A 23,606-nucleotide genomic window follows, 5' to 3' on the forward strand; every position below is an offset into this window, starting at 1 on the left:
CAAAACTTCTCCATCCGACCCTATGGAAGACAATATCTGTAGAGATGAAGGACGCATCATTGTGTACTACGTGAAAGTGAATGGAAAGTTCCGACAATACTACGTCAAGGCATTGTGCAATGTATTCGAAGATGACGAGGGGAAGGTGAAGCAATACGTTCTTGAGAAATGGTTAAACCATTCAAAGAAGCTCATCGATAGCTTATCTTGTGCTTCTCTATAAATAATAAAATGTTCTCTTTTATTTTCTAATGATTTTGTTGGATCGGATTAATTAAATTTTAACGAATCAAACTTTGTTTCCAAAACCAATCAAATCACGCGCTATGTTACAAATTATTTTTTTCATTCAATTAAAAGTCTACAAAATCACAAAACATTTATAAAAATGGAATGATACATCAATAAATAAATTTGTAAAAATAAAATATGTTCGGATTATTTTGATGTCTACACTCCAAGGATTATTTTGATGTCTACACTCCAAAAAAATAAAACATTTGAAGATTAATTGACATAACAGCCACAAATGAATCTCCACTTACGTAGCTTTCACAACAGATTTAATTGAACCGGAATCACCGGTAATCGAATCGTACCGGAGAAATAAATCGGCAACGATCAAGCTGGCCGTGAGAGTGACCATGTCCTTAGCTGCACACTGTTTATTCGCGGCGCTAGGCGTACCGGTTTGTGGACCGTTAGACCAGTAAAGATAATCAAGCAACTCAGACCCGGTCTGACCAATATACCGGTCCGGTTTAAATTCATCCGGTTCGTCAAAAACATTACCGTCTCTCATCACCATTGGCTGATAGCCACAGAGAAGCTCACCTTTCTTAACCTCAAAAACCGAATCGTGTGAGCTTATCTGAAAATCTTTCCTCGCACGTGCGAACTGCAACGGAACCGGAGGACTAAAACGCAGCGTCTCGTAGACCACGGATTTAACCAGCTCCATTTCGTTAACCGTCTTGTAATCAAGATCCGACCCGGATCCGCAAACTCTCCTGACTTCGGATCTAATCCTCTCCTGTAAACCGGAGTCGCCGGTGATCCTCCCGATCAAAGAAGGTAAAAAGACAGAAAAGCCCCCGTAAGCGTTAAACCCCATCACGAATAAAAGATTATGAATAGCCTCCTCTCGGGTCAACCCGAAGTCTTCTTGACCGCACCGGATACAATCTCCGGCGTTCTCGTCGATGAAATCATAGAGTTTCTTGTAGTTTCCGGCGACTATTTGAGAAGGGTAAGCCCAAGTATGGAGAAGAATCTCCTCGAGCGGCTGAGGAAGAACGCCGAGTTTAGTAGTGGGGATGACTTGCAACGCAAGCCAAGTGTTGAGTGTTTTCCAACCGCTCTCAGCTATGTCCGGCGAAACGGAAACGTCGACGCCGGCGAGGGAGGCGCAGAGGAAACCGAAGATGCAACGTTGAAGTGGAAAGACATATGAAGCGGCGCCGTTTTTGGATATCTCTGATTCGATTGTTCCCCAGAAAATGTTTAGGTTTGAACGAAGCTCTCGTAACCATACCTTTGAGCTTCGTTTTAGTGTTTCCATCGCGAAATTTTTTAACTGAGTTTAAAAAATACATGTAAAACGTTAAAACCATTAACATATAAAATACATGTAAAAACGAGAAAATATTTTATATATGTATATTAAATTGTTCACCTGTGATTTTTGAATAAGAAAGACAACATTTATACTGTTCATCGATTACACAATTTAAGTGGTTTTAAGGAATGGTGGAAAACGCCAAACTTAAAACGTTTCTTTTGTATGTAAATACACAAAAAAATACGTATGTGTTTTACAAAAAAAAAAGCTGTTTCTTGTTTGTGTCTTTCTGTTATTTACACATTACAGTTGTTTTTCTTTAACAGCGCACATTTTAGTTGTTTTTCCTCTCTTTATCTTAACAAAGACACCATAGTACTTTTGTTTTTACTAAGCTTTAACATCGTACATGTGCATACCTTTTTTCTTTCTTTCCAGTATGACGTATAATAAAGGCTCACATGATTAAGAAAGGATGACTGACAATTTCTTTTTTGGAAAATTATAATTTTTTTACCAAGTCTTTTATTCATATTTTCTTTAGAAAAATGCAAAAATGAATCCTCTAATTGTCTGGAAAAAATCCATTAATTGGCTTGAATTCTTCATTAATTAATAGTAAAAATTAAAAAATCGTCAGACATCAAATCCAGTCACTATATTAATTTTTTTTAAAACACTAAAAATATATATATTTATAGATAAAAATGATAAATTTTATTAAAAAATCATTTCAACCTTTTCTATTTTTGTTCAGGATTTATTAATGATAACTAGTTAGGTTAGGTTTTGATAAATAAAAAAAAACTAGTTAGGTTAGGTTCAATTAGTTTTGGAAACTTTTTAAAAAATGGTTTCTAAAAAAATTACATCTCTTCAATTAACAACGGCGGATATTAAATTACATCTCTTACGTGTAATCTAATATTTGTCAAATAGTCTTGTGTTTTTTTTGGAAAAGAGTCTTGGGGTTAATTAATTAGAGATGAGATCTAGCTAGAATAAATAATTTAATCTCTTCTCCTCTGTCGATACTTCTTAAATCCAATTTGGTATTATTTAAAAGCTCCCACAATAAACCATTAGACCAAATTATCTATATAGATCGTTACTTTGTTTGCTACCTTATTATTATTTTTATTTTTATTTTTTTTGGTAAAAGCTTATTAATTAGTCATATGTATAATAGTAGTAAAGCAACGTATGTACGAACCTTGGCGTGCTTTGGCTCGGTGGTGTCGAGATAAACTCCAACTCGAAGGCCACCGTAGAAATCGAGGCTAGGCCGGAAGTCTCCGATGAGAACATCTCTTTTATCAACTAGATNACATGATCGTGTGTGTACAAATCTGTTTCTAAAATGTGATTGCTAAGTTTAATGGACTCGTGCAGCAAACCATTTAACAGGAACAACTGAAACATACTACATTGAAGTTAATGTAAAACAAGAAAAGTACAAGTTAAAACGGATGAAACATGAAGTTAATGTGAAACATGAAGTTAACGTAAAACAAGTTTCAAGTCTTAATTAACAATTTACAGTTTCAGCCTCTCAGCTAATCTCTATCATATATATTTAATGCTCATTTTTCTCTTAGAACATCAAAGCGAAGCCAAAAAAGCATATAATGAAGACTTCCATGAGCATCATCATCATTTTTTTTGTAACTTTCCTCTCGATTATAACAATCTCATTAGCCAAGCAGAGCCCTCTAGAAGATTGCATAAGAAGAAATATAGCACGATCACTCCCTCCTTCCCCTATGAATAATCCCAAAACTTCTCCATCCGACCCTATGGAAGACAATATCTGTAGAGATGAAGGACGCATCATTGTGTACTACGTGAAAGTGAATGGAAAGTTCCGACAATACTACGTCAAGGCATTGTGCAATGTATTCGAAGATGACGAGGGGAAGGTGAAGCAATACGTTCTTGAGAAATGGTTAAACCATTCAAAGAAGCTCATCGATAGCTTATCTTGTGCTTCTCTATAAATAATAAAATGTTCTCTTTTATTTTCTAATGATTTTGTTGGATCGGATTAATTAAATTTTAACGAATCAAACTTTGTTTCCAAAACCAATCAAATCACGCGCTATGTTACAAATTATTTTTTTCATTCAATTAAAAGTCTACAAAATCACAAAACATTTATAAAAATGGAATGATACATCAATAAATAAATTTGTAAAAATAAAATATGTTCGGATTATTTTGATGTCTACACTCCAAGGATTATTTTGATGTCTACACTCCAAAAAAATAAAACATTTGAAGATTAATTGACATAACAGCCACAAATGAATCTCCACTTACGTAGCTTTCACAACAGATTTAATTGAACCGGAATCACCGGTAATCGAATCGTACCGGAGAAATAAATCGGCAACGATCAAGCTGGCCGTGAGAGTGACCATGTCCTTAGCTGCACACTGTTTATTCGCGGCGCTAGGCGTACCGGTTTGTGGACCGTTAGACCAGTAAAGATAATCAAGCAACTCAGACCCGGTCTGACCAATATACCGGTCCGGTTTAAACTCATCCGGTTCGTCAAAAACATTACCGTCTCTCATCACCATTGGCTGATAGCCACAGAGAAGCTCACCTTTCTTAACCTCAAAAACCGAATCGTGTGAGCTTATCTGAAAATCTTTCCTCGCACGTGCAAACTGCAACGGAACCGGAGGACTAAAACGCAGCGTCTCGTAGACCACGGATTTAACCAGCTCCATTTCGTTAACCGTCTTGTAATCAAGATCCGACCCGGATCCGCAAACTCTCCTGACTTCGGATCTAATCCTCTCCTGTAAACCGGAGTCGCCGGTGATCCTCCCGATCAAAGAAGGTAAAAAGACAGAAAAGCCCCCGTAAGCGTTAAACCCCATCACGAATAAAAGATTATGAATAGCCTCCTCTCGGGTCAACCCGAAGTCTTCTTGACCGCACCGGATACAATCTCCGGCGTTCTCGTCGATAAAATCGTAGGAGTTTCTTGTAGTTTCCGGCGATTATTTGGGAAGGGTAAGCCCAAGTATGGAGGAGAATCTCCTCGAGAGGCTGAGGAAGGATGCCGAGTTTAGTAGTTGGGATGACTTGTAACGCAAGCCAAGTATTGAGTGTTTTCCAACCGTTCTCAGCTATGTCCGGCGAAACGGAAACGTCAACGCCGGCGAGAGAGGCGCAGAGGAAACTGAAGATGCAACGTTGGAGTGGGAAGACATATGAAGCGGCGCCGTTTTTGGATATCTCTGATTCGACTGTTCCCCAGAAAGTGTTTAGGTTTGAACGAAGCTCTTGTAACCATACCTTTGAGCTTCGTTTTAGTGTTTCCATCGCGAAATTTTTTAACTGAGTGTAAAAATACATGTAAGACGTTAACACCATAAATATATAGTTAAATACATGTGAATAAATAAATAATATATTATATGTTCAATTGTGAATAAGAAAACAAAATTTATACTGTTCATCGATTACATAATCTTAAGTTGTTTTAAGGAATGGTGGAAAACGCCAAACTTAAACTGTTTCTTCTGTATGTAAAACGTTACAAGATAAAAGCTGTTTCTTGTATTTGTCTTTCTATTATTTACACATTTTAGTTGTTTTATTTTTAACAGCGCACATTTTAGTTGGTTTCCCTCTCTTTTATATTGACAAAGACACCGTATACATTTGTTTCTACTCTGCTAAGCTTGTAACATATAGTATTTGTGCATACCTTTTTTTTTTGTTGAGGTTTTATTAATGATAACTAGTTAAATTAGGTTTTGATATAAAAAAAAAAAAAAAACTAGTTAGGTTAGGTTCGATTAGTTTTGAAACTAATTTAAAAATGGTTTCTAAAAAATTTACATCTCTTCAATTACGACGGTGGATCTTAAAATTATACATCTCTTACGTGTAAATCTATAATCTTTGTCAAATAGAGTATTGGGGTTAATTTTTTTATTTTTGTGTAAATCTATAATCTCTGTCAAATAGAGTATTGGGGATTTGGGGTTATATATATTGGAAAAGACTCTTGTGGTTAATTAGAGATGAGAAGAGCTATATTAATCTTCTCCACTGTCGATAGTTCTCAAATCTAATTAGTATTATTTAAAAGCTCCCACAATCAACCAATTAGAGTACTAAATTATCTATATATATAGATCGTTACTTTATTTGCTACCTTACTAATTACTTATATACACATATGTTTAATAGTAGTAAAGCAACGTTTGTACGAACCTTGGCATGCTTTGGCTCGGTGGTGTCGAGATAAACTCCAACTCGAAGGCCGCCGTAGAACTCGAGACTAGGCCGGAAGTCTCCGATAAGAACATCTCTTTTATCAACTAGATCCATATCAAAGAGATGGCTAAAAGACTTGACGTCGAGGACGGCAACGATGTTAGGGTTAACGTTGCCGAAGAAAGGAAACGTCGGAGGAATGTTTGTACGGAACACTGTGCTCTTGTACTTCTCTGCCCTTGTCCGGAAAAACTTATCGGGCCCTTGGAACCAGAAGTAATCTAAACGGTCCGATAATGGTCCAACCAACGGCCAACCGTACGATCCCGGTATTGTACGGAGGGGAAGCTGCGACGGGGACGATGCTGACGGTTGCTGTGATGTTAGGGATGTTGACGGTGGTGGCCGTGGGGAAGCAGCCGCCATCGTTCTCAACAACATCTTTAATTTGAGCTTAGATTTTTTTTTAGAAATTATCACTTCGCGTTCTATTTCTATGCGGTTGTAGATGTATATCTTGGGAGATATAAATAAATAAAAAGATAACATGTAGTTATATTTCTGTATACCATCACCAGATGGATTACGTGCATTATTTGTGGAGGGCGGATCTAGAGTGTTGGGAGGTGGGGCAGGTGCTCTTTACTAATAATTGTTCAGTTGTCAGCTCTTTACTAATTTATTACTTGGCACAATTGGTGAAATGTGCCCCATGCTAAACCTTGAGAGCAGATGCCACATATGTGTAGTTTTTGTTTTCATTTCATTATTTTCTTCTCAATATTTTGAATAGTGCCCCATACAATGTTTTCTTCTAGATTTACGTAAATAACTTTTGTTTATTTATTTTGATCTGTATTATATATTGTTTCTGACTTTCTGTTGTGTATAATATTTGACTCTTTTTGTCATTGTATATTTGAATTTCATTACTATTAAACATCATTATATTTCCGTATAAAATATGGACTCTATTTCCAAAACGGAAACCATAGTATGTATGGCTTACAGCCAAAAATAAACCTAAATTATATTTGGAGATTCAAATGGAAATTTAGTCAAGTTTACAGCCAAATGGCTTAATCCAAACAATAAATTAATATATCATATATATATATATATGATAAATTATTATAAAGTTTTTTACTATGCTATTTCAAATTTTAGTGGTTTTTTTAGTTAAGAGTATAATCACACTATTACTCAAAGAAGTAAACTGAATTTGGATGTGAGCTATATACATTATGTGAATGTGAAAAAGTAGATGGAAATTAAAGTTTTCTTTCGTTTTATTTTATTTATGTAATAAACGTCATGTGTCACATTGTGATAGGCTAGAGAGTGACGTTCATGTGTTAGTACATACAAAGTTGTCTTTTATTCTTGGTTTCATTTACGTCTACGTTTACACAAAAAAGTATTTTATATATAATATATATATATATATATATATATATTTATATGTGTGTTTATTCCGAAATAAATGTTATTTTAAATATTTCAGTAACATTTAAATGTTAATCGGCGTTTGTATTTAAATTTTGTAATATACTTGATCAAAAAAAAAAATCTTAGTCTTTAAAAAATGTGAATTATTTCATTAATTCAAAGCAAATGCAAACATAGCAAGTAATGAACCGGAACAATCGCGTAACCATTGATGGTTTGATACCAACGCGATGACAAGGGCCTCCGTTGTTTCAAAACAAGTTTATGCATGCATATACATTAAGGGCATTTGTATCGGTTATAGTGATGGTAGTGTCTAAGTCAGACTCAAAAAATTTTAAAAAAACTTATAATATAACTGAAACCAATCAGAAGGTGACAGATAACTTGAAAGGTCTAAAATGATGTCTTTAAATATGAAGACATTCTCTTCTTCTCTCTCCTCAAACATGTCTTACATTTATATTAAAAAAAAACAAAAGTCACTATAAGTATATGCAATGGAAATGCTCTAAGTGGTGTGTTAACATTAAGATAGTCTTCATTTCTAGGACAAAACGTTTTGAAAGTGTATTTTTCATAAAATATTTCTTAAAGCACGATCGCGCAGACAAAATGAAAAGTTGTTACTTTTTCTTGCGCATGACCAATGTTCAAGAAAGTGATAGGCATTAACTAGGGTGTGATCCAACACATAGTATCTACAACGCCTAATCGGAATTTGGGCGATTTTAGGCAGTTTAGGTATTTTTACTATAAATTAATATATATCTGATATTATATATAATTATACAATATATGCAAAAGAATATAATTATACAAAATATGCATAAGAATATAATTATACAAAATATGCATAAGAATAATAAAAATATTAAATCAAAAACAAAAAAATAGATAAAAATATTATTTCAATTCATTTTAAATAATATATTAAACATTTATAGTTATGTTTATAGAAATAAACCTTATAAATTTTAAATTTGTGTAATTAAAATTTTATAAATACATTAAAATAATAATACTACAATTTTCGGCAGTCAAAACGGTAGTATAGACAGTATTATAGCGCCTAGCGCATGATAATAGGACATATATGTTTGTATTATATAATTAATGAGCTACTTTTAAAAGACTTTTATGTCATGAGTTCATTTAGAAAATTCTAAAACATTTTATATTATCAACCGAGAGAGTGATGTATTTGGCATGGGTACTACTTGACCAAACTCTGAAGTGTAATTATAATTTTTTTTATAAAAAACAAATAAAAACCTTGAAATATGAGCTAGACTGCTGGATGAAGAAAATTCAAACTCCAAACTGTGATTACGTTTTTTTTTTTTGTTAGGCAGAGGCCTGAGTCAGTGGAAACTAGCAATCATATATGTGTATAATTCATAAAACTCACGATTCAGAGTTATGGTTAAATTTTTTGGGACTAAAAATAAATGATTTAAAATTTTTGTAACCTTTAAAAATCACTATATGGTAGTAGATTATAAGAAAAATCAAATGGGAAAAATAACTTCTATGATAACGATCAAAATTGACCAATTTTTTTTGTTAGAGGGAACAACTTTTGTATTAAATTCTTATTTTATTCAATGTCCAACTTTCCATACTCAAGATAAAAAGTTGGGACCCCAAAAAAAAAAGCCGAGACATCATTATTGATGATACTTAATATGAGTGTTTAATTTTTTTTTTATAATTGATTTTATTGTTATTTTAATAAGAATGTCTAAAAGAAGGAATGCTAATGTCTGTACGAAGACAATAAAAAAAAACTAAGATACCTTAAATCTTAATTTATGATTATTTTTAGGACATCCAACCTCTTATTAATCACCAATAGAGGTGATCTAACAGAAAAAAAGAAAGTTAAGACTAACTAATGGAAAAATTTATAGAGGCCAAAGCCATATATGTCTTTGTTTAATTAGTCGGCGCGTTGTTTAAACTCTGTGTCGAATCTTTTCTAGGTACCACGTGATTGAAATTTGTGGCCATGCTACGTACGTTACCATGAAGATCTCTATCTTGTTTGGTTTGATTAAGACCATTTCCATCGGTCATTTGGGGATAAGTGTTTTTTAATTAAAAAAAATTTAGAAAAAATAAAAGACTGAGGAAAGTGAGACACAATCACTTATGTGTCACGATTGATTCAATTTAAAAACAAAAATAGCTAATTAAATTAAAATATTAATAAAATAAATGTAAGATCCCAATTTCAAAATGTCACGGTGATGCCCTGAAGTTAAAGTATCAAGATCTTTCTTAAAAGATCAGTGTGTGGACGAGAATCAAAAGATCAATAAAACACGTGTCTGTCTAACTTATAACCACCGCTTCTGTCCAAAAAAGAAACAAACAAACGCCATGTTTACCACCGCATGATGAAGAAATATCAATATTGGTTACATTATATGATTATATTGTTTCAGATGTGAGATGTGAAGTTAATCCTTTGATTTATTTTCGATTTTAAAAAACCCCGTTCTTTGAAATGTAAAACAACGTAATATGAATGATTGACTAGTGAAAACAATGTCTACTTCTCTCGATGAGAACTTTGCTTTCACGACTCGAAAGACATGCATGAGAATCTATACGTTTCTAGAGTATGAGCAAATGGAGATCTAATTTCAATAAGTGATAAAGTCCGACGAACTACACAATCGAAGCTGAGAGATGATCGGAGAGATAACGAAACATTATTTATCTAACTGACAAATGTATATTACAAAGTTTAAGTCACAAAATACATCATGTATTTATACATCTTCATTAAACCACAACTAACCAAGTTAACCAGAGTTAACCGGTATAACCAACCATATGCTAATATCTCCCTCTCAAGTCTTTATCCTAGAAGTGTCTGGTGGAAGATAAAGACTTGACAGTGACATTCTCTGAAGCAAATGATAGAAAGGCCCTCGATGAAATGGTTTTGTAAGGATATCAATATGTTGATTCTCTGAAACAACATTCAATGCCTTTAGATTCCTAGCCTTCATCTGATCTCTAACAGTGTGGCAATCAATCTCTATGTGCTTTGTTCGTTCATGAAAGACTGGATTCATGGCGATATATAAAGCTGATTTGTTATCACAGAACAACTTAGTGGGACATGTAACCTGAATGTGAAGATCTCTCAGCAATTGTTGAAGCGAGATGATCTCACAAGTTGCTTGTGCCATGCTTCGCTATTCAGAATCTGTGCTGCTTCAGCTAGTCACTCCTTGCTTCTTTGACTTCCAAGAAATGAGAGAAGTGCCCAGATAAATGCAGAACCTATAACAGATCTCCTAGTATCCTTGCAATTCGTCCAATCAACATCAGAAGAGGCATTTAAGCAAAGCTCAGAGTCAGCCGAATACATTAATCCATGTCCTGGATTATTTTTAATATACCATAGCACCTTATACGCTGATTGAAGATGAACATCAGAAGGAGCTGAAATAAATTGACTCAACTGATGAACTGCAAACGTAATATCAGGTCTGGTAATAGTAAGGTAGAGTGACCTGCCAATGAGTTCCCGATATGACCGAGGATTATCCAGTTTTTTGCCCATATCCGTGGTAAGATGAAAGTTAGGATCCATAGGAATAGAGCTAGGTTTACAACCAAGTAATCCTGCATCTTCCAATAAGTTTTGAGCATATTTTCTCTGACACACTGAAATACCTGCTGAGGATCTCGAAATTTCCAATCCAAGGAAAAATCTAGCAGGGCCGAGGTATTTAATCTTAAACTCTGACTTCAGTAAATCCTTTAAAGTAGTGACTGCATTGTCATTGTTGCTGGCGATCATGATATCATCAACGTATACTAGCACATCAACCATTATATCACCCTCAAACTTAACGAAAAGAGTATTATCTGCAGGCGATTGAATGAAGTTTGCACCCAAAAGAAGAAAAGAAAGCCTCTTGTACCATTGACTTTCGTAACCTGCAAACAGGGTTTGGAGGCAAGGTAACATTCGGTGGAGGAGTATATCATTGAGGCAAACACATGTAAATTTCTTCATCAAGGTCTCCATGAAGAAAAGCATTGGAGACATCCATCTGTGTCAAAGTCCATCCAGTTGCTGCAGCTAAACCAAGCATAAGTTTTACAATAGTCAATTTTGCAACAGGAGAAAAAGTATCCAAGTAATCGATCCCATCTTGTTGTGTAAAACCCTGAGCTACCAACCGAGCTTTATAACGTTCCATTGTACCATCTGGTTTGTAATTGATGGTAAACACCCATTTACAACCGACGACATTCTTACCTGGTGGCAAAGATTGGACATCCCATGTATGAGCAAGTTCAAGAGCCTGAAGCTCTGCATCTGCTGCATTTGTCCATTTTTCAGATTTCGTAGTCTGATGGAACGTTTTAGGTTCGGTTTCTATATCATAAGTAAAGATATATGATTGAAAAATAGGAGTATATCTATCATAAGAAAGGACTGAAGAAATAGGATAAGGTGTTGTTCTTTTAGGAGAAATGACCTTATCTGTAGAAGAGGAAGTAATAGGAGTAATATATGGTAAAGAAGATGAAAAAGGGACAATAGAACAATGATACCCAGACAAGTAACTAGGAGCTTTAGTAATTCGCTTAGGCCTAACAATGATTTGAGTACTATCATTCGTACAATGTGCCTCTATAGTACCATATGGTGCAGAAACTAATGTGATGCAGATGATAATGATGCAGGAGCTCTATTTGGGTTAAAAATCAAGCTATTTTCATCAATCAAAGACATAGATTCCACAAAATGTAAATGTATATGCAATGGTAAAATAGAGTTTGGAAACGTGTCTACAGCTTTTGTAACTAAATCACTAGTCTTAAAAGGAAAAGTATTCTCATGAAAAATCACATTTCTAGATATTGAAACAATATGAGATTCTAAATCTAAGACTTTATAACCTATATAACCAGTTGGATAACCCAAAAAAACACAAAGTTTAGCTCTAGGATCAAATTTTGTTCTATGCTGAACATTAGTAGAAACATAACAAAGACATCCAAAATTCTTTAAAAGAGAGTAATCAGGCAGTTTTTGCAAGAGAAGTTCAAAAGGAGATTTATTTGCCAAAAGAGGAGAAGGTAATCTATTGATTAAGAAAACTGCAGTAAATATACAATCACTCCAAAATTGCAAAGGAATATTAGACTGAAAAATTAAAGACCTAGCTACATTCAAAAGATGTTGATGCTTTCTCTCTACTACATAATTTTGTTGTGGAGTATAAGCACATGAAAAATAATGTAGCATGCCATGTTCTTCGGTTAAGTCTGAAAAGGCTAATTCAGGTGCATTGTCCGATCTAATGGCTTTTATTTGCTTATTAAATTGTGTCATTCCTAATTTCATAAAAGCTGGAAAAGCAATTGCAAAATCTGATTTATTCCTTAACATGTATACCCAAGTTGTTCTAGTACAAGCATTAACCAAAGTAAGAAAATATTTAAAACCTTCTATAGATTCAACACTAAAAGGACCCCAAACATCCATATGGATAAGATCAAAAGGATTTTATGACAAATTGTTATGAATAACATATGCTAACTGATATATCATGGTTTTTACGGTTTTTAACCATGATATAAATGTGCTTTTTGAGTATTTTGATTTATTTTCTAGGATGTTTTTGAGTCTTTACAGGTTTTCTATTATTTTGGCATGGATGGAGCGAAATAAAGCAATTTGGATCGTTTTGGAGCATTTCACCGGAGGAAATCAATTTGGAGTCTGATTCTACGAAGAGCGTCAAACGACACCAAAGGAGCATCGGTCGACACCAAGCTGATCCGACACAAGACTTCAAAATTGGAAGTTTTACAAAAGTTGCCCGAAGTTTTCCATATTTGATTTAGTAATTTTGTGAACTTATCTAAACCTGTTTTTAAAGCTGATTTTTAACTTAGAATTTTAAAAAGATATTTGGATTTTCTGGTTTTAAATTTAGATAATATTTACAGTGAGAACTAATTTATTTTACAGAAGAGTTTAGAGTTCTAGATCTGATTTTTAATTGTTTGAATCCTATTTAATTATTGATTTAATCTATTGTAATTTCCTGAGAAATTCACTGGAACTAGCGTTTTGATTTTCTGATTATACAACACTTTTATTTAATATTTTGCACTGTTTTTCTTAATTTCAATTAATCTTTTTAGCTTAATTATAAAACTCTATAATTTATTGTGTAGACTTGAGTCCTTATGGAATTCGACCCCTAAGTATTACAGTGACCTCTTAATTTGAGAGAGTAGCTCTAGGGTTTAATTTGAGCATATCAAATTTTGGCGCTGTTACCGGGGATTCTTTGATCTACCCTTAGATTTGAGTTTTTAATTTCGTCTAAATTTTTATTTTTATTTTCTACTTACACGTTTTTGTTTTTTTTCTTCTCTTTGGTGTTTCAGGTGCATACCTCCTAAGCCTAACACTTGGAAGAATAAGACTGCTCCAGTTGTGACGCTTTCGAACCAAGAGCTAGGAAGACTTGAGCGTGAAAACCGAAAAGCAGCTAAATCAGCGAAGATGGTCAATCCGGTCATTCTGAGAGTTGATGAAACTGGTGTGTTGAGAGATCAAGAGGGCCACTTGCACAATGAGCAGGGCCAAAAGCTTGATGCTGAGGGGAATGTGATTGCTGAGATTGTCGTCGACGAAGAACAAGCCGATGGTGTCGATCGATGCCAACTCGGTACTAAGACAATCCGAAACAAGAATCATTCCAGCATGATCAGCAATTCAGCATTATGCAAATAGTAAGGGTTATCATATTGATCAACCTGGTAGCGTTGTTCATAAGACATCAGAGCTGGTGGTTGAGTCATCAGAACTGAAGTCGGATTATGAGAACCCATTCTTTATGCGAAAGCAAGACATCAATTAAAAAATGAAATTGAAACACGAATTGTGAAATCGAACACAAGATTCGTCGTTATCGAAACTCAATCAAACCAGAAGCAAAAGAATCAAAAGAGTAAAACAAACTCCGATGAACAAATCGCAAATCACAAAAAAGGGAGATTGCAGAAACTGCATCCAAGAGAAAACTGAAAAACTCATCTCCGATCAAGAAGAAGAAGAAGATAATGCGGTAGCTATACTAAACTCAAAGAGCAATGCTATGATACTATGATAAAGTCCGACGAACTATACAATCGGAACTAAGAGAGATGATCGGAGAGAGATAACGGAACTTTATTTATCTAACTGACAAATGTATATTACAAAGCTTAAGTCACAAAATACATCATATCAGATGTATTTATACATATTCATTAAACCACATTAAACCAAATTAACCAGAGTTAACCGGTATAACCAACCATATGCTAATAATAAGCTAATAACTAGGGAAGGTTCTCGCACCTACAAAAACCCCAAAAACAAAAACATTAACATATGGTCCCAAGTAAGTGATAGATTCTTCACCTACATTTTTGTACTCACGTTATAATTGGTCCCGAGACACCATACCTTATGATATAGTTTAAAATTAAGCACCATCATGTCAATTGGTAACAGCTTTTAAAGGGACTTCACATTATTGAATTCACAACAGGAGGAGTAAATGATATATTGAATTATTTCGAGTTGGCAACTTATTACAACCAGAGACGAGAAAATCCTATTCTATATAGCATTGCTCAGGATAAGACTTGATTCAGGGGTAATCAGATTTAATTTGCCAATGCATTATACTAAATATCCATTAAAAAGAGATTAATCTTTGAAGTCTTTGAATGGACAGAAGCCACACCCTATGATAGACGACTAGAAAGGAATCTTTAAATATCTACAGTCTACAAGAGTAATAATTCACCAAATGTACGAACGGTGGATACTAAATTGTCCAACAGTTCAAGCCTTGGAGTGGTGGAGTGGTCAATGTATGACAGTACAAAAAGAATAGACTAAACCAGAGAGACTTGGTTAAACTTTCAAGTACTAGCTCTTTACCAAAAGCCCAAATTAAGCCCTAGAAAACCAATCGTTGTCAATAATCTACCGAAATAATGAACAATCCTTATAATCCTGCCCTCACCTCACTAAACTACTCTGAACTCTCTAACCAGACTCATATAGTCATATTGGTATATTTCAAATTTTCAATGAAAGCTGAAAAGCTTATAATGAATGTTGTAGTTTTTAGAATAGTCTTTGGTTTGAGTTTTGATTGTTTCATAAACCCATTGTCACGTATTTTTAGATTGTGGTAAAAATAGTTTTTCATTTTGGTTTTGGTTTTTGTTTTTCACGTATTTTCGTTCACGTAACTATTCTTTTATTTATTCTTCTTCTTTTCTGTTACAAGTAAACACACGATCTACACATGTATTGGGAGGGACCGAGGGGGTAAGGGGTGTTATCGGTAGATGATTTTTTTTTTTTGGGGGTTGAAGAATGGTAGATGAATTGTAGGTAGAGTTTATTGATTTTATGTTTTTTTTTTCTTGAAAGTTTAAAAATCCAATGCAAAAATTAAAGCATGTTACAAACTTGAATGTTTGTTTTTCTTTAGGCCTTAGCTGTTTGTTTTTCATTTTTTTTTTGTTTCTAAATGGGTTTTGGATTGGACCAATTTCACCATAGCCAAAACAAAAAAAATCAATAAAGAATATAGCCAACTAACTATACAAATGAAGAGAGTAACCATTGGCTAGTGTAAAAAGACAAGTGAGGGATAATCGTGAGTGACACATGCAACTTGGAAGAGTGTTGGAGTATGAAATGATTTATTTCTTCATTTTTTTGCCGATCAGACATTTTTGCTTTTATTTTTTTCTAAAGCTTTAAAAGTCATTTACTTTTTTTTCCTTTCTTATTTTCTCATTTTTTAAAACGTCAAAACCATGTTTTAAAACTACACAATTATAAAAAATATTTTTTTCTCCTCATTATATTTAAAAGCTCTCCAAAAGTATATATATATATATATATTTGTTTGGGCAAAAAAATTAATTCGTTTAGAGATTATAGAAACAAGAAATAGATGTTGAATAGTCGTTTTTATTGATCAAAGTATCGATCTCAGATACAAGAGTTTAAGGCACAACGAGTCAATTTAAGAACCCTAGCAATGCTTTGGAATTGAGTCGTGTGGCTATGCTTTAGGTCTCTTGTTTTGCTCTCGATTTTGTCTACTATCATGTCGAAATTGCTTCCTATTTATAGGGGAGTCTCTTTACCCTAATCCTCATGGGATTTGGGTTTGAGTAACCGCCTCTTCATGAGATAAGGTCGTTCCGAATATTATCTCCCCGAGATTGAGTCAAATATTTTTCTGATAATGTCTTAGCAAATCAAAGTCAGTCACAAAGTCTAGTTATAACCCGTATTGACTCGTTGTTTGTCGTTACAGCCTGTATTGACTTGTTAATTATTGTGTCGGCCCGTATCGGCATGATGTTTGCCATTACGGCCCGTATTGGCTCGATGTTTACCGTTATGGCTCGTATTTACTCATTGTTTACCGTTATGACCGGTATTGACTCAATGATTACCGTTACGGCCGATATTGAATCAATGTTCTTGAGAATGCATAATTCTCTATCATTTATAGAATATATCATAATTATAATAAAATTTATCTATTATAATTTATATGATTACAATTATGCCCAATAATATATTAATTTACATATTATATTTTTACAAATTAATAATTCTCATTTTTTTTCTCTTTCTTTTAAGATCAATTTCAATAATAATTTTTATTTTTTCATCATCATCATTAATAGTGATGTAAAAGAGTTTATGAACTTCATCATTAGTAAGAGATTAACATTCAAAACAATGCATTGATTAGTGTTTAATGAATTTTTGACTACTGATATAACTACTCAATTAAAAAAACATACAAAACAATTAAAAATGAATCAAAAACCATTCACCAAAAACAAAAAAAAAACAGAATTTTCAAACAAAATCACATATTTGATTGACTTACATTTTTAAAAATTTTAATTTATCATTAATAAAATTTATTCTTGTTATGAAATTGCTATATAAATTAAATTCTGACCTAATCTATATTTATTTATATAATAATAAGAAAAAAACAGGTACAACTTGGTTTACAACCAGATTTTAGCAATTAAAGTTTTTACTAACTAACCAAAAGTCAAAACATTCAAGGCCTGCCTACAACAAAACAAAATGAATACAATAAAACTTTTTTGTTTTTCGCCATGGCATGACACATCAGCTTTTGTATTGAAGCAGAGACTGGCACATCATTTAAAATGAATATCCAATCAAATTAAAACAATTAATACACATCACATTTTTTTGTCCTACATAAGATTTTTTAGTCCTTGGTGGACAAAACTAAAAAGAGGAGCAATGGTCGATTTCTTTCCCTTCTTCCTCGTCGTTTGTACGATGGTCCAACTATGCGTTTAATCAATCGATGGATTATTTCTTCTTCTTTGTTGCTGTTTATACCATGACCTAACTGTGCGGAGCAAAGGATGTGTAGGCTGTGTGGAAGTTGAAGGTTGGTCTAGTTTAACCCAAATTGTATCTTAACTCTCTAATTTTTCCAGCCACCTTAGAGCCACCGCCTTGACCTCGGTCTCTAAATCTGTCGTTGAACCTTGGCTTCTCTCAACCCAAAACCCTTGATTTTACAACGAATGGGTTCACTCCCATGTTTGATCACATCCATGGTACGTCGTTTGCCTCTTTTCATGTAACCACCTTTATATTTTTTCAGTTTACCTCCAAATTTCTTAAAAGTTCCCAAGTAAAATCATTGATGGGGAATATGGACAAGGTGACTGGTTTCTAATTTTGTTTGGGGCATGTTATTATACAGTGGTCAAAAAAGAAGAGGGGAGTTGTTTTGCCTATGGAGATAGCTGGTGAAGTTAGAGGTGATCTGCATCAGTTAGGAGTGTGATTAAGTTTGTTATGGATTATTTGAAGTTAGAATTGCGAGAGCCAAAAGACTTTTTCATGTAGAGTGCGAGATGAGAGTTCTAATTCACATTGCATTGCTTCTGAAAAATGGCATTCAAGGCGTTTGGGTCACCCATAACTCCTTCTCTTTGTTAGTTTTATAATTGAGTTCGGTCGTATTATTTCACATAGTTAAATAAATTAGTGTCTTCGTAATTATGTGAAGAGGTGTGTGATCAAAAGGTCAATTAAAACCCAGGGTGCACTCAACCACGATCTAGTGGTGTCGTTGTAGCACTTCAGGATCGAATCCATAGAGACCAAACTTTGCACTGTAAAATTTGTGAAGATCAAGTCTAGCTAAGGCAAAAGGAAATTTGTGTGACAAGTAATTATCAAAACAGGAAAAATAAAAGAGTGTTTAAATTCAAAGAAAAGTATTGGGCATTGGGAGTCTATTGATAGAACCCGAGAAATAGAAGAATTAGAGCTTAGATGAGAAGAGAAAGTGTTAAGCCTGTGACTTAACAAGAAATGTTAGCAACATGACTAACAATGAAGAGAAGAAGAAGAAGGTAATGTTCTTTGTTGATCTTTTTCGATCGTTTACAGAGGAAGGAAGCTAAGTTAAATACAAAGCAACATATAGCTAATTGGGCTTATACAATAGACCGAAGGTAAAATCCCATGAGGATCCAATAGGCTCATGTCGGGTCATATCAATACTCCCCTCTCGAAGAATCAACTTGTCCTCAAGTTGAAAGCTCATAGCGAACATGCCAGTCCACGCTGCACAGTCTTGTCTCTTGCATTGGATATGTGTAATCCCAGATTTAATTCCCCATTTATCCTGAACAAGCGTGACCCTCCTTAGTTTCAACAAACCCGCCATAGCATTCTTTCTCTTATCTGTTCCATTACCCCCTCGACAACCTAATCAGATACCACAACCAAGGAACTATTTCACATGTTGGTAGCTCTGGTGGCCTTAGCAAGTTAAACACGTCACATATGAGAAAATTAGAAAATTGATTCTCAAAATACTGCATCGAGAACTTGCCAACCCTAACTCCTTGGACAGCATCTTGAATTCTCATGAAACAAATCAAACATTGATATTCCATCTCAATTTTCCCAAACAAACAGCAGAAGTCTAACCAGTATATTCCCACAACCAAGTGTTCCTCCATATCTTTACCAATAGCTAGCAATCCATAACTGATCCTATAGACTGCCCCCTCAAAGATATGCCAGCATGATTTAAAATCATTATAGGGAGGAAGCATCAACCGGTATATTAAACGGTCAGCCTGCACTTTTCCTTTTCCAAAGTCAAACTTGCTCACTCCCACTTCAACAAAGATCACAGTCATACACCTCTTTTTAAACTGCATTTGAGCACCTATATTTTCTGCACCCTGCAGGAAACTTTTCTTTAACTCCGAAAGCACTCGTCCCTGAAAACTCTATCTTGTCCTCAAGATGTAGGGACAAACGCTGTGTGTTCTCCTCACCAAGTGTTTTTCGCCAAACCTGCAAATTAGAAGAATGTCACTTCCAAAACTCTCTAAATCTTGAAATCTTATGCACCTCTAAACCTTGATATATGAGCAGCGTCCTCTTCTCTTTCCATTCACAGCCATACGTTTTTAATCTGTATATGCTTGATTCTATCTTGCACTCACAAAAGCAATTGTGCAGCAGTTTGGCACAATCAACTCTTGAAAGACAGTTCCTAACATTCTTAATACCCTCTTTGTTTGTTCTTAGTTACTTCCCTACTGTGTCGCTAACCCATCTTCTGTCCCTACCTTTGATAATCTGCAACCTAGGATTCATATAGGCACTATTCAGCCAGATCCCACCAGGCTCCCACTCACGTGCAATAAATGATAGAGAAGCGGAGCGTTGCTCTTCATAAGCATCTTTACTCGGGATAAGAAGCACCATTTCTGATGAAGTTATCATGCCAGCATGGTTTTGTAACCAAGCCTGTTCAGCTATGATCTCTCCCGGATCCCACACTCGGCTCACCACAGATATTTCAAAAGGCTTTTTTCCAATCTTATGAAGCTTCAGTCTTAATCTTAACACACCACAACCAATTTCCACCTTCTCTAGCCAATGCCACCAAGAGTGTCTAAACTCTTGACCGCCATTTTCCCATATACAAGGAGCTCATTTAGAATCAGTGGGCTGTTTGATGCAGTCATGTAGAACTTTTTCAGCAAAAAATTCTCCAGGATCCCACACTTGGTCAGCAAGAGAAAATTTAGGAATGTAGGTGCTCTTGATCCAAAGACATGTTTCTCCTTCTAAGAGTGAATACACAATGCTCAACCAATCATTGTGAGGAGTTTGACTTGCACAAAAATTAGCCTCCACGTTGTTGATCCATGTTATCAACACCTCCTTAGAGCATCTGGACAACCTAACTTCTTGATAAGCCTTATTATCCCATGAGATGTCTGCTCCCATTTTCTCAAAATTGTGTTGCCTTGTGCACTGAAACTCACTATTTGCAACTCTGAAACCCATACCAAAGCGATTTGGAGTACCTCTCTGAAATCGAATGTAGATTACTCTTGCAGCTTCAGCTCCATCACTAATTTCTTGAAGATTCAGCCCAACATTCTCCCATGCTTCAACAGACTTGGTCCAGAACCTTGAACCATTCCCGTGTCTAACATTGCTAGCCATCATAACTGATTCACGACACATGCCATTTCCCAAATTGTGATGAAATGAGTTCTGTGGGAAATCAGTTCTTAGACCCCTCTGTACCGGAAGGAATCTTGATTGCTCACAAACTGGTTTAACCCAGCGAATATAACCAACATTTTTCTCGCTAACTCCAATATTTTCCTGTGATCTCCATCTAGCATCAACTCTTACATCAAAAGGCTCCTCATCGTCAAACGAGAATATATGAGAATTGTTTTTCTCTTTTTTCATTGCACCCACCCAAGAGTAATGCTTCGATTTGAATGAGGCAATCACCATTCGATACCTGTATCTCCACCTTCTTTTCTGAAACTCACGGAATCGATGCTTGAAAAGAGCTCGTCGAGATCCTCTTTGTTGCTTTTCCTTTGCTCTAAGTACTGCCATCGAGTTGAACCTATCATCTCCGAGATACAATTGGTTTCTTGGAGAACAAACTCGGAAAGCTAGGTTTAATGATTGAGAACGATGATCCTTCTTCATTATTCTTTTTCAAACCTTGTGGTAACTCCGTTGGACAGGGAACCTTACACGCCGAAACTTGGAAACCCAGAATCATAAGAAACCTTATGGGTTGAGACGCACACCACCTGTTCGACAGAATTCCCAAGAGAGTTTTCTGTGTTCTTCAAAGTGTTGTGCTCAAATTTTGAGCTCTGGATGTCTGGACGCTTGATTGTTGACATCAAATGATCCAAACGATCGAGCATTTGTTGCATAAGAACGTAACGCTCATGAGTGAAATTCATTTTCCAAGTAACCTTGAGTTCGTAAAATCTCTCAACGAAAGCACCAATTGATAGAACCCGGTTTGGTTCTATAAAAAAATTAGATGAGAAATAGAAGAATGAGAGCTTAGATGAGAAGATAAAGTGTTAAGCATGTGACTTAACAAGAAATGTCAGTAACGTGACTAACAATGAAGAGAAGAAGAAGAAGGTAATGTCTTTGTTGATCTTTTTCGATCGTTTACAGAGGAAGGAAGCTAAGTTAAAAACAAAGCAGCACATAGCTAATTGGGCTTATACAATAGACCGAAGGTAAAAGCCCACGAGGATCCAATATGCTCATGTCGGGTCGTATCATCTATTAGGAGTTATGATCACTAATTCAGATGATAGGTTGGGAAAGCATTAGATACCGTTCTTGAACTCAAATCTCGAATGTAAAACTAACCTACTGTCGCAGCGTTAATTATCTATGCAAGGAATTGATTAAATTCTAAACCGTCGTTTGAATCTAGCAATCCTAGCAAGCAATAAGTTCAAATTTGATTTTTGTTCACAAGGTGCCTTGACTTCAGCTTTCGTTGGCTAAGGATCACCTTGCTCACCTATGTTATTTTCAAGCCATTCAACCACACTTTTGATGCCTAGATGAATTGAACCTACAATGATAAACTAGGTAGCTAATCTAGTTTAAGCATTAAGCACAACTATAGATGAAGAAAACAAAAGATCAATCCCAAATCTAACAACCTAAGTTTAGAGAATCATAAAACCTCTTTTGAAACCCGAAACCCAATAGTAAAACTACTCAGACATGGAAATCAAAGAACAACAAATCAAAGATCAAGAAAACATGTTTGAATTGCAAAGAGAAATAAAAGGGTTCGGAATTCTTCTCCAAAGGGTTAGAAAGGACAAGAGATCTTCTCCCCAAAGCTTACAAGTACTCAAAAGCTGCGTAGAATAAAAGTTTTTTTCCTAGAGGTCGAGCCTCGTGCTTAAATAGTAAAAATAAAACCCTAAAAGTCGGTTTGAAACATAAAAGGAAAAGTTGCTTCGGGGACGGGACTGGTCGATCTCGACGAGGATCAGTCAATCCGAAATGTTTTTCTGCTCTTACTTCATCTGCTTGCTAGCCCGATCAGTCTTCAACCAATTTAGCTCCAGATGCATGTTTTCTTCCCAAAAACTCTCAGATTCCTTCCAAAGTCACCTAGAACCTATAAAGACTCACAGAAGACTAAAAAGACTCGAAAAGCACTCTTGGACTTAACAAAAGACTCAAAACATATACAAAAATTATTGTTAAAATCCTATAAAATGCAGACACATTAGTGTGTTTAACATATGTAAAAGTTAGTGAGTTGTGTTGTTTTAATTTGTCAGTTTTCATAAGTTGTGAACGGTTACGACCGCAACATATGTATATAAGCGTGTGTGATGTTGTAATAATGTAACAAGTTTCAGATATATAAAAGAGTTTCTATTTTACTTTTTGTTTCTCCCTAAAGAGAAGAGACGACGTCTCTTACTCTGTTTTGTTCTTTCTCTTCTCAATATTCTAACACTTCTATTTTGTATCAGTGCCTTTTCCATAGCAGAATTATCCAGGCAAGATTCGCGATGCATCCTTCGTTAACGTCTTGTCAAGGTTAAACTTCTACATCTCTTATATTTCCAAATGAATTGATTCTTCTATACTTACTATGCTTGCTTCTTCATTCTTCAACCTCATGGGGTTTTCCAGGTTCATTGCACTTATATTGGACCTGATTATTCCCTCATGTGGGCCATGGCAGAAGCAAAGACAATTTACTAACAATATAAGGCAAGTTTTTTGATGACAAATTCCACTTTCTCGCTTACAGGTTATTTCATGAGTCAGTCACATCTTCTACAATTGAACTGCTTTTATGATAGGAGATAGAAAACTCTTGATAAATGTCAATTGTGTGGAACATTATACATATGTTTA

The 23,606-nt window shown here is 34.8% G+C and overlaps 1 protein-coding gene across 2 annotated transcripts; it reads right to left on the reverse strand.

The window, feature by feature from the left end:
- LOC104720352 (linolenate hydroperoxide lyase, chloroplastic) lies at window positions 359-6,413 on the reverse strand. 2 transcript variants are annotated; one of them, XM_019231368.1, is made up of 3 exons: window positions 5,909-6,413; window positions 2,775-2,885; window positions 359-1,576 (listed from the first exon to the last, which is right to left on the reverse strand). In XM_019231368.1, exons 1-3 carry the CDS (start codon window positions 6,347-6,349, stop codon window positions 542-544), a joined length of 1,587 nt encoding a protein of 528 aa, XP_019086913.1. In that variant the 5' UTR covers window positions 6,350-6,413; the 3' UTR covers window positions 359-541. The 2 variants fall into 2 exon arrangements, with proteins under 2 accessions (XP_019086913.1, XP_019086912.1); XM_019231367.1 differs by having other exon boundaries at window positions 2,775-2,869; window positions 5,893-6,413.

This window comes from Camelina sativa, chromosome 10, assembly GCF_000633955.1.
Source record: "Camelina sativa cultivar DH55 chromosome 10, Cs, whole genome shotgun sequence".
NCBI classification, from domain to species: Eukaryota; Viridiplantae; Streptophyta; class Magnoliopsida; order Brassicales; family Brassicaceae; genus Camelina; species Camelina sativa.

What these genes read in the sequence shown, in the direction of transcription:
- LOC104720352 (XM_019231368.1), bottom strand. Translation starts at nt 6,349, where the DNA reads ATGTTATCTTTTTATTTATTTATATCTCCCAAGATATACATCTACAAC. An exon ending in CCGAGCCAAAGCACGCCAAG is followed by an intron (nt 1,577 to 2,774) that starts GTTCGTACATAC and finishes TTTTAAACTCAG; the next exon opens with TTAAAAAATTTCGCGATGGA.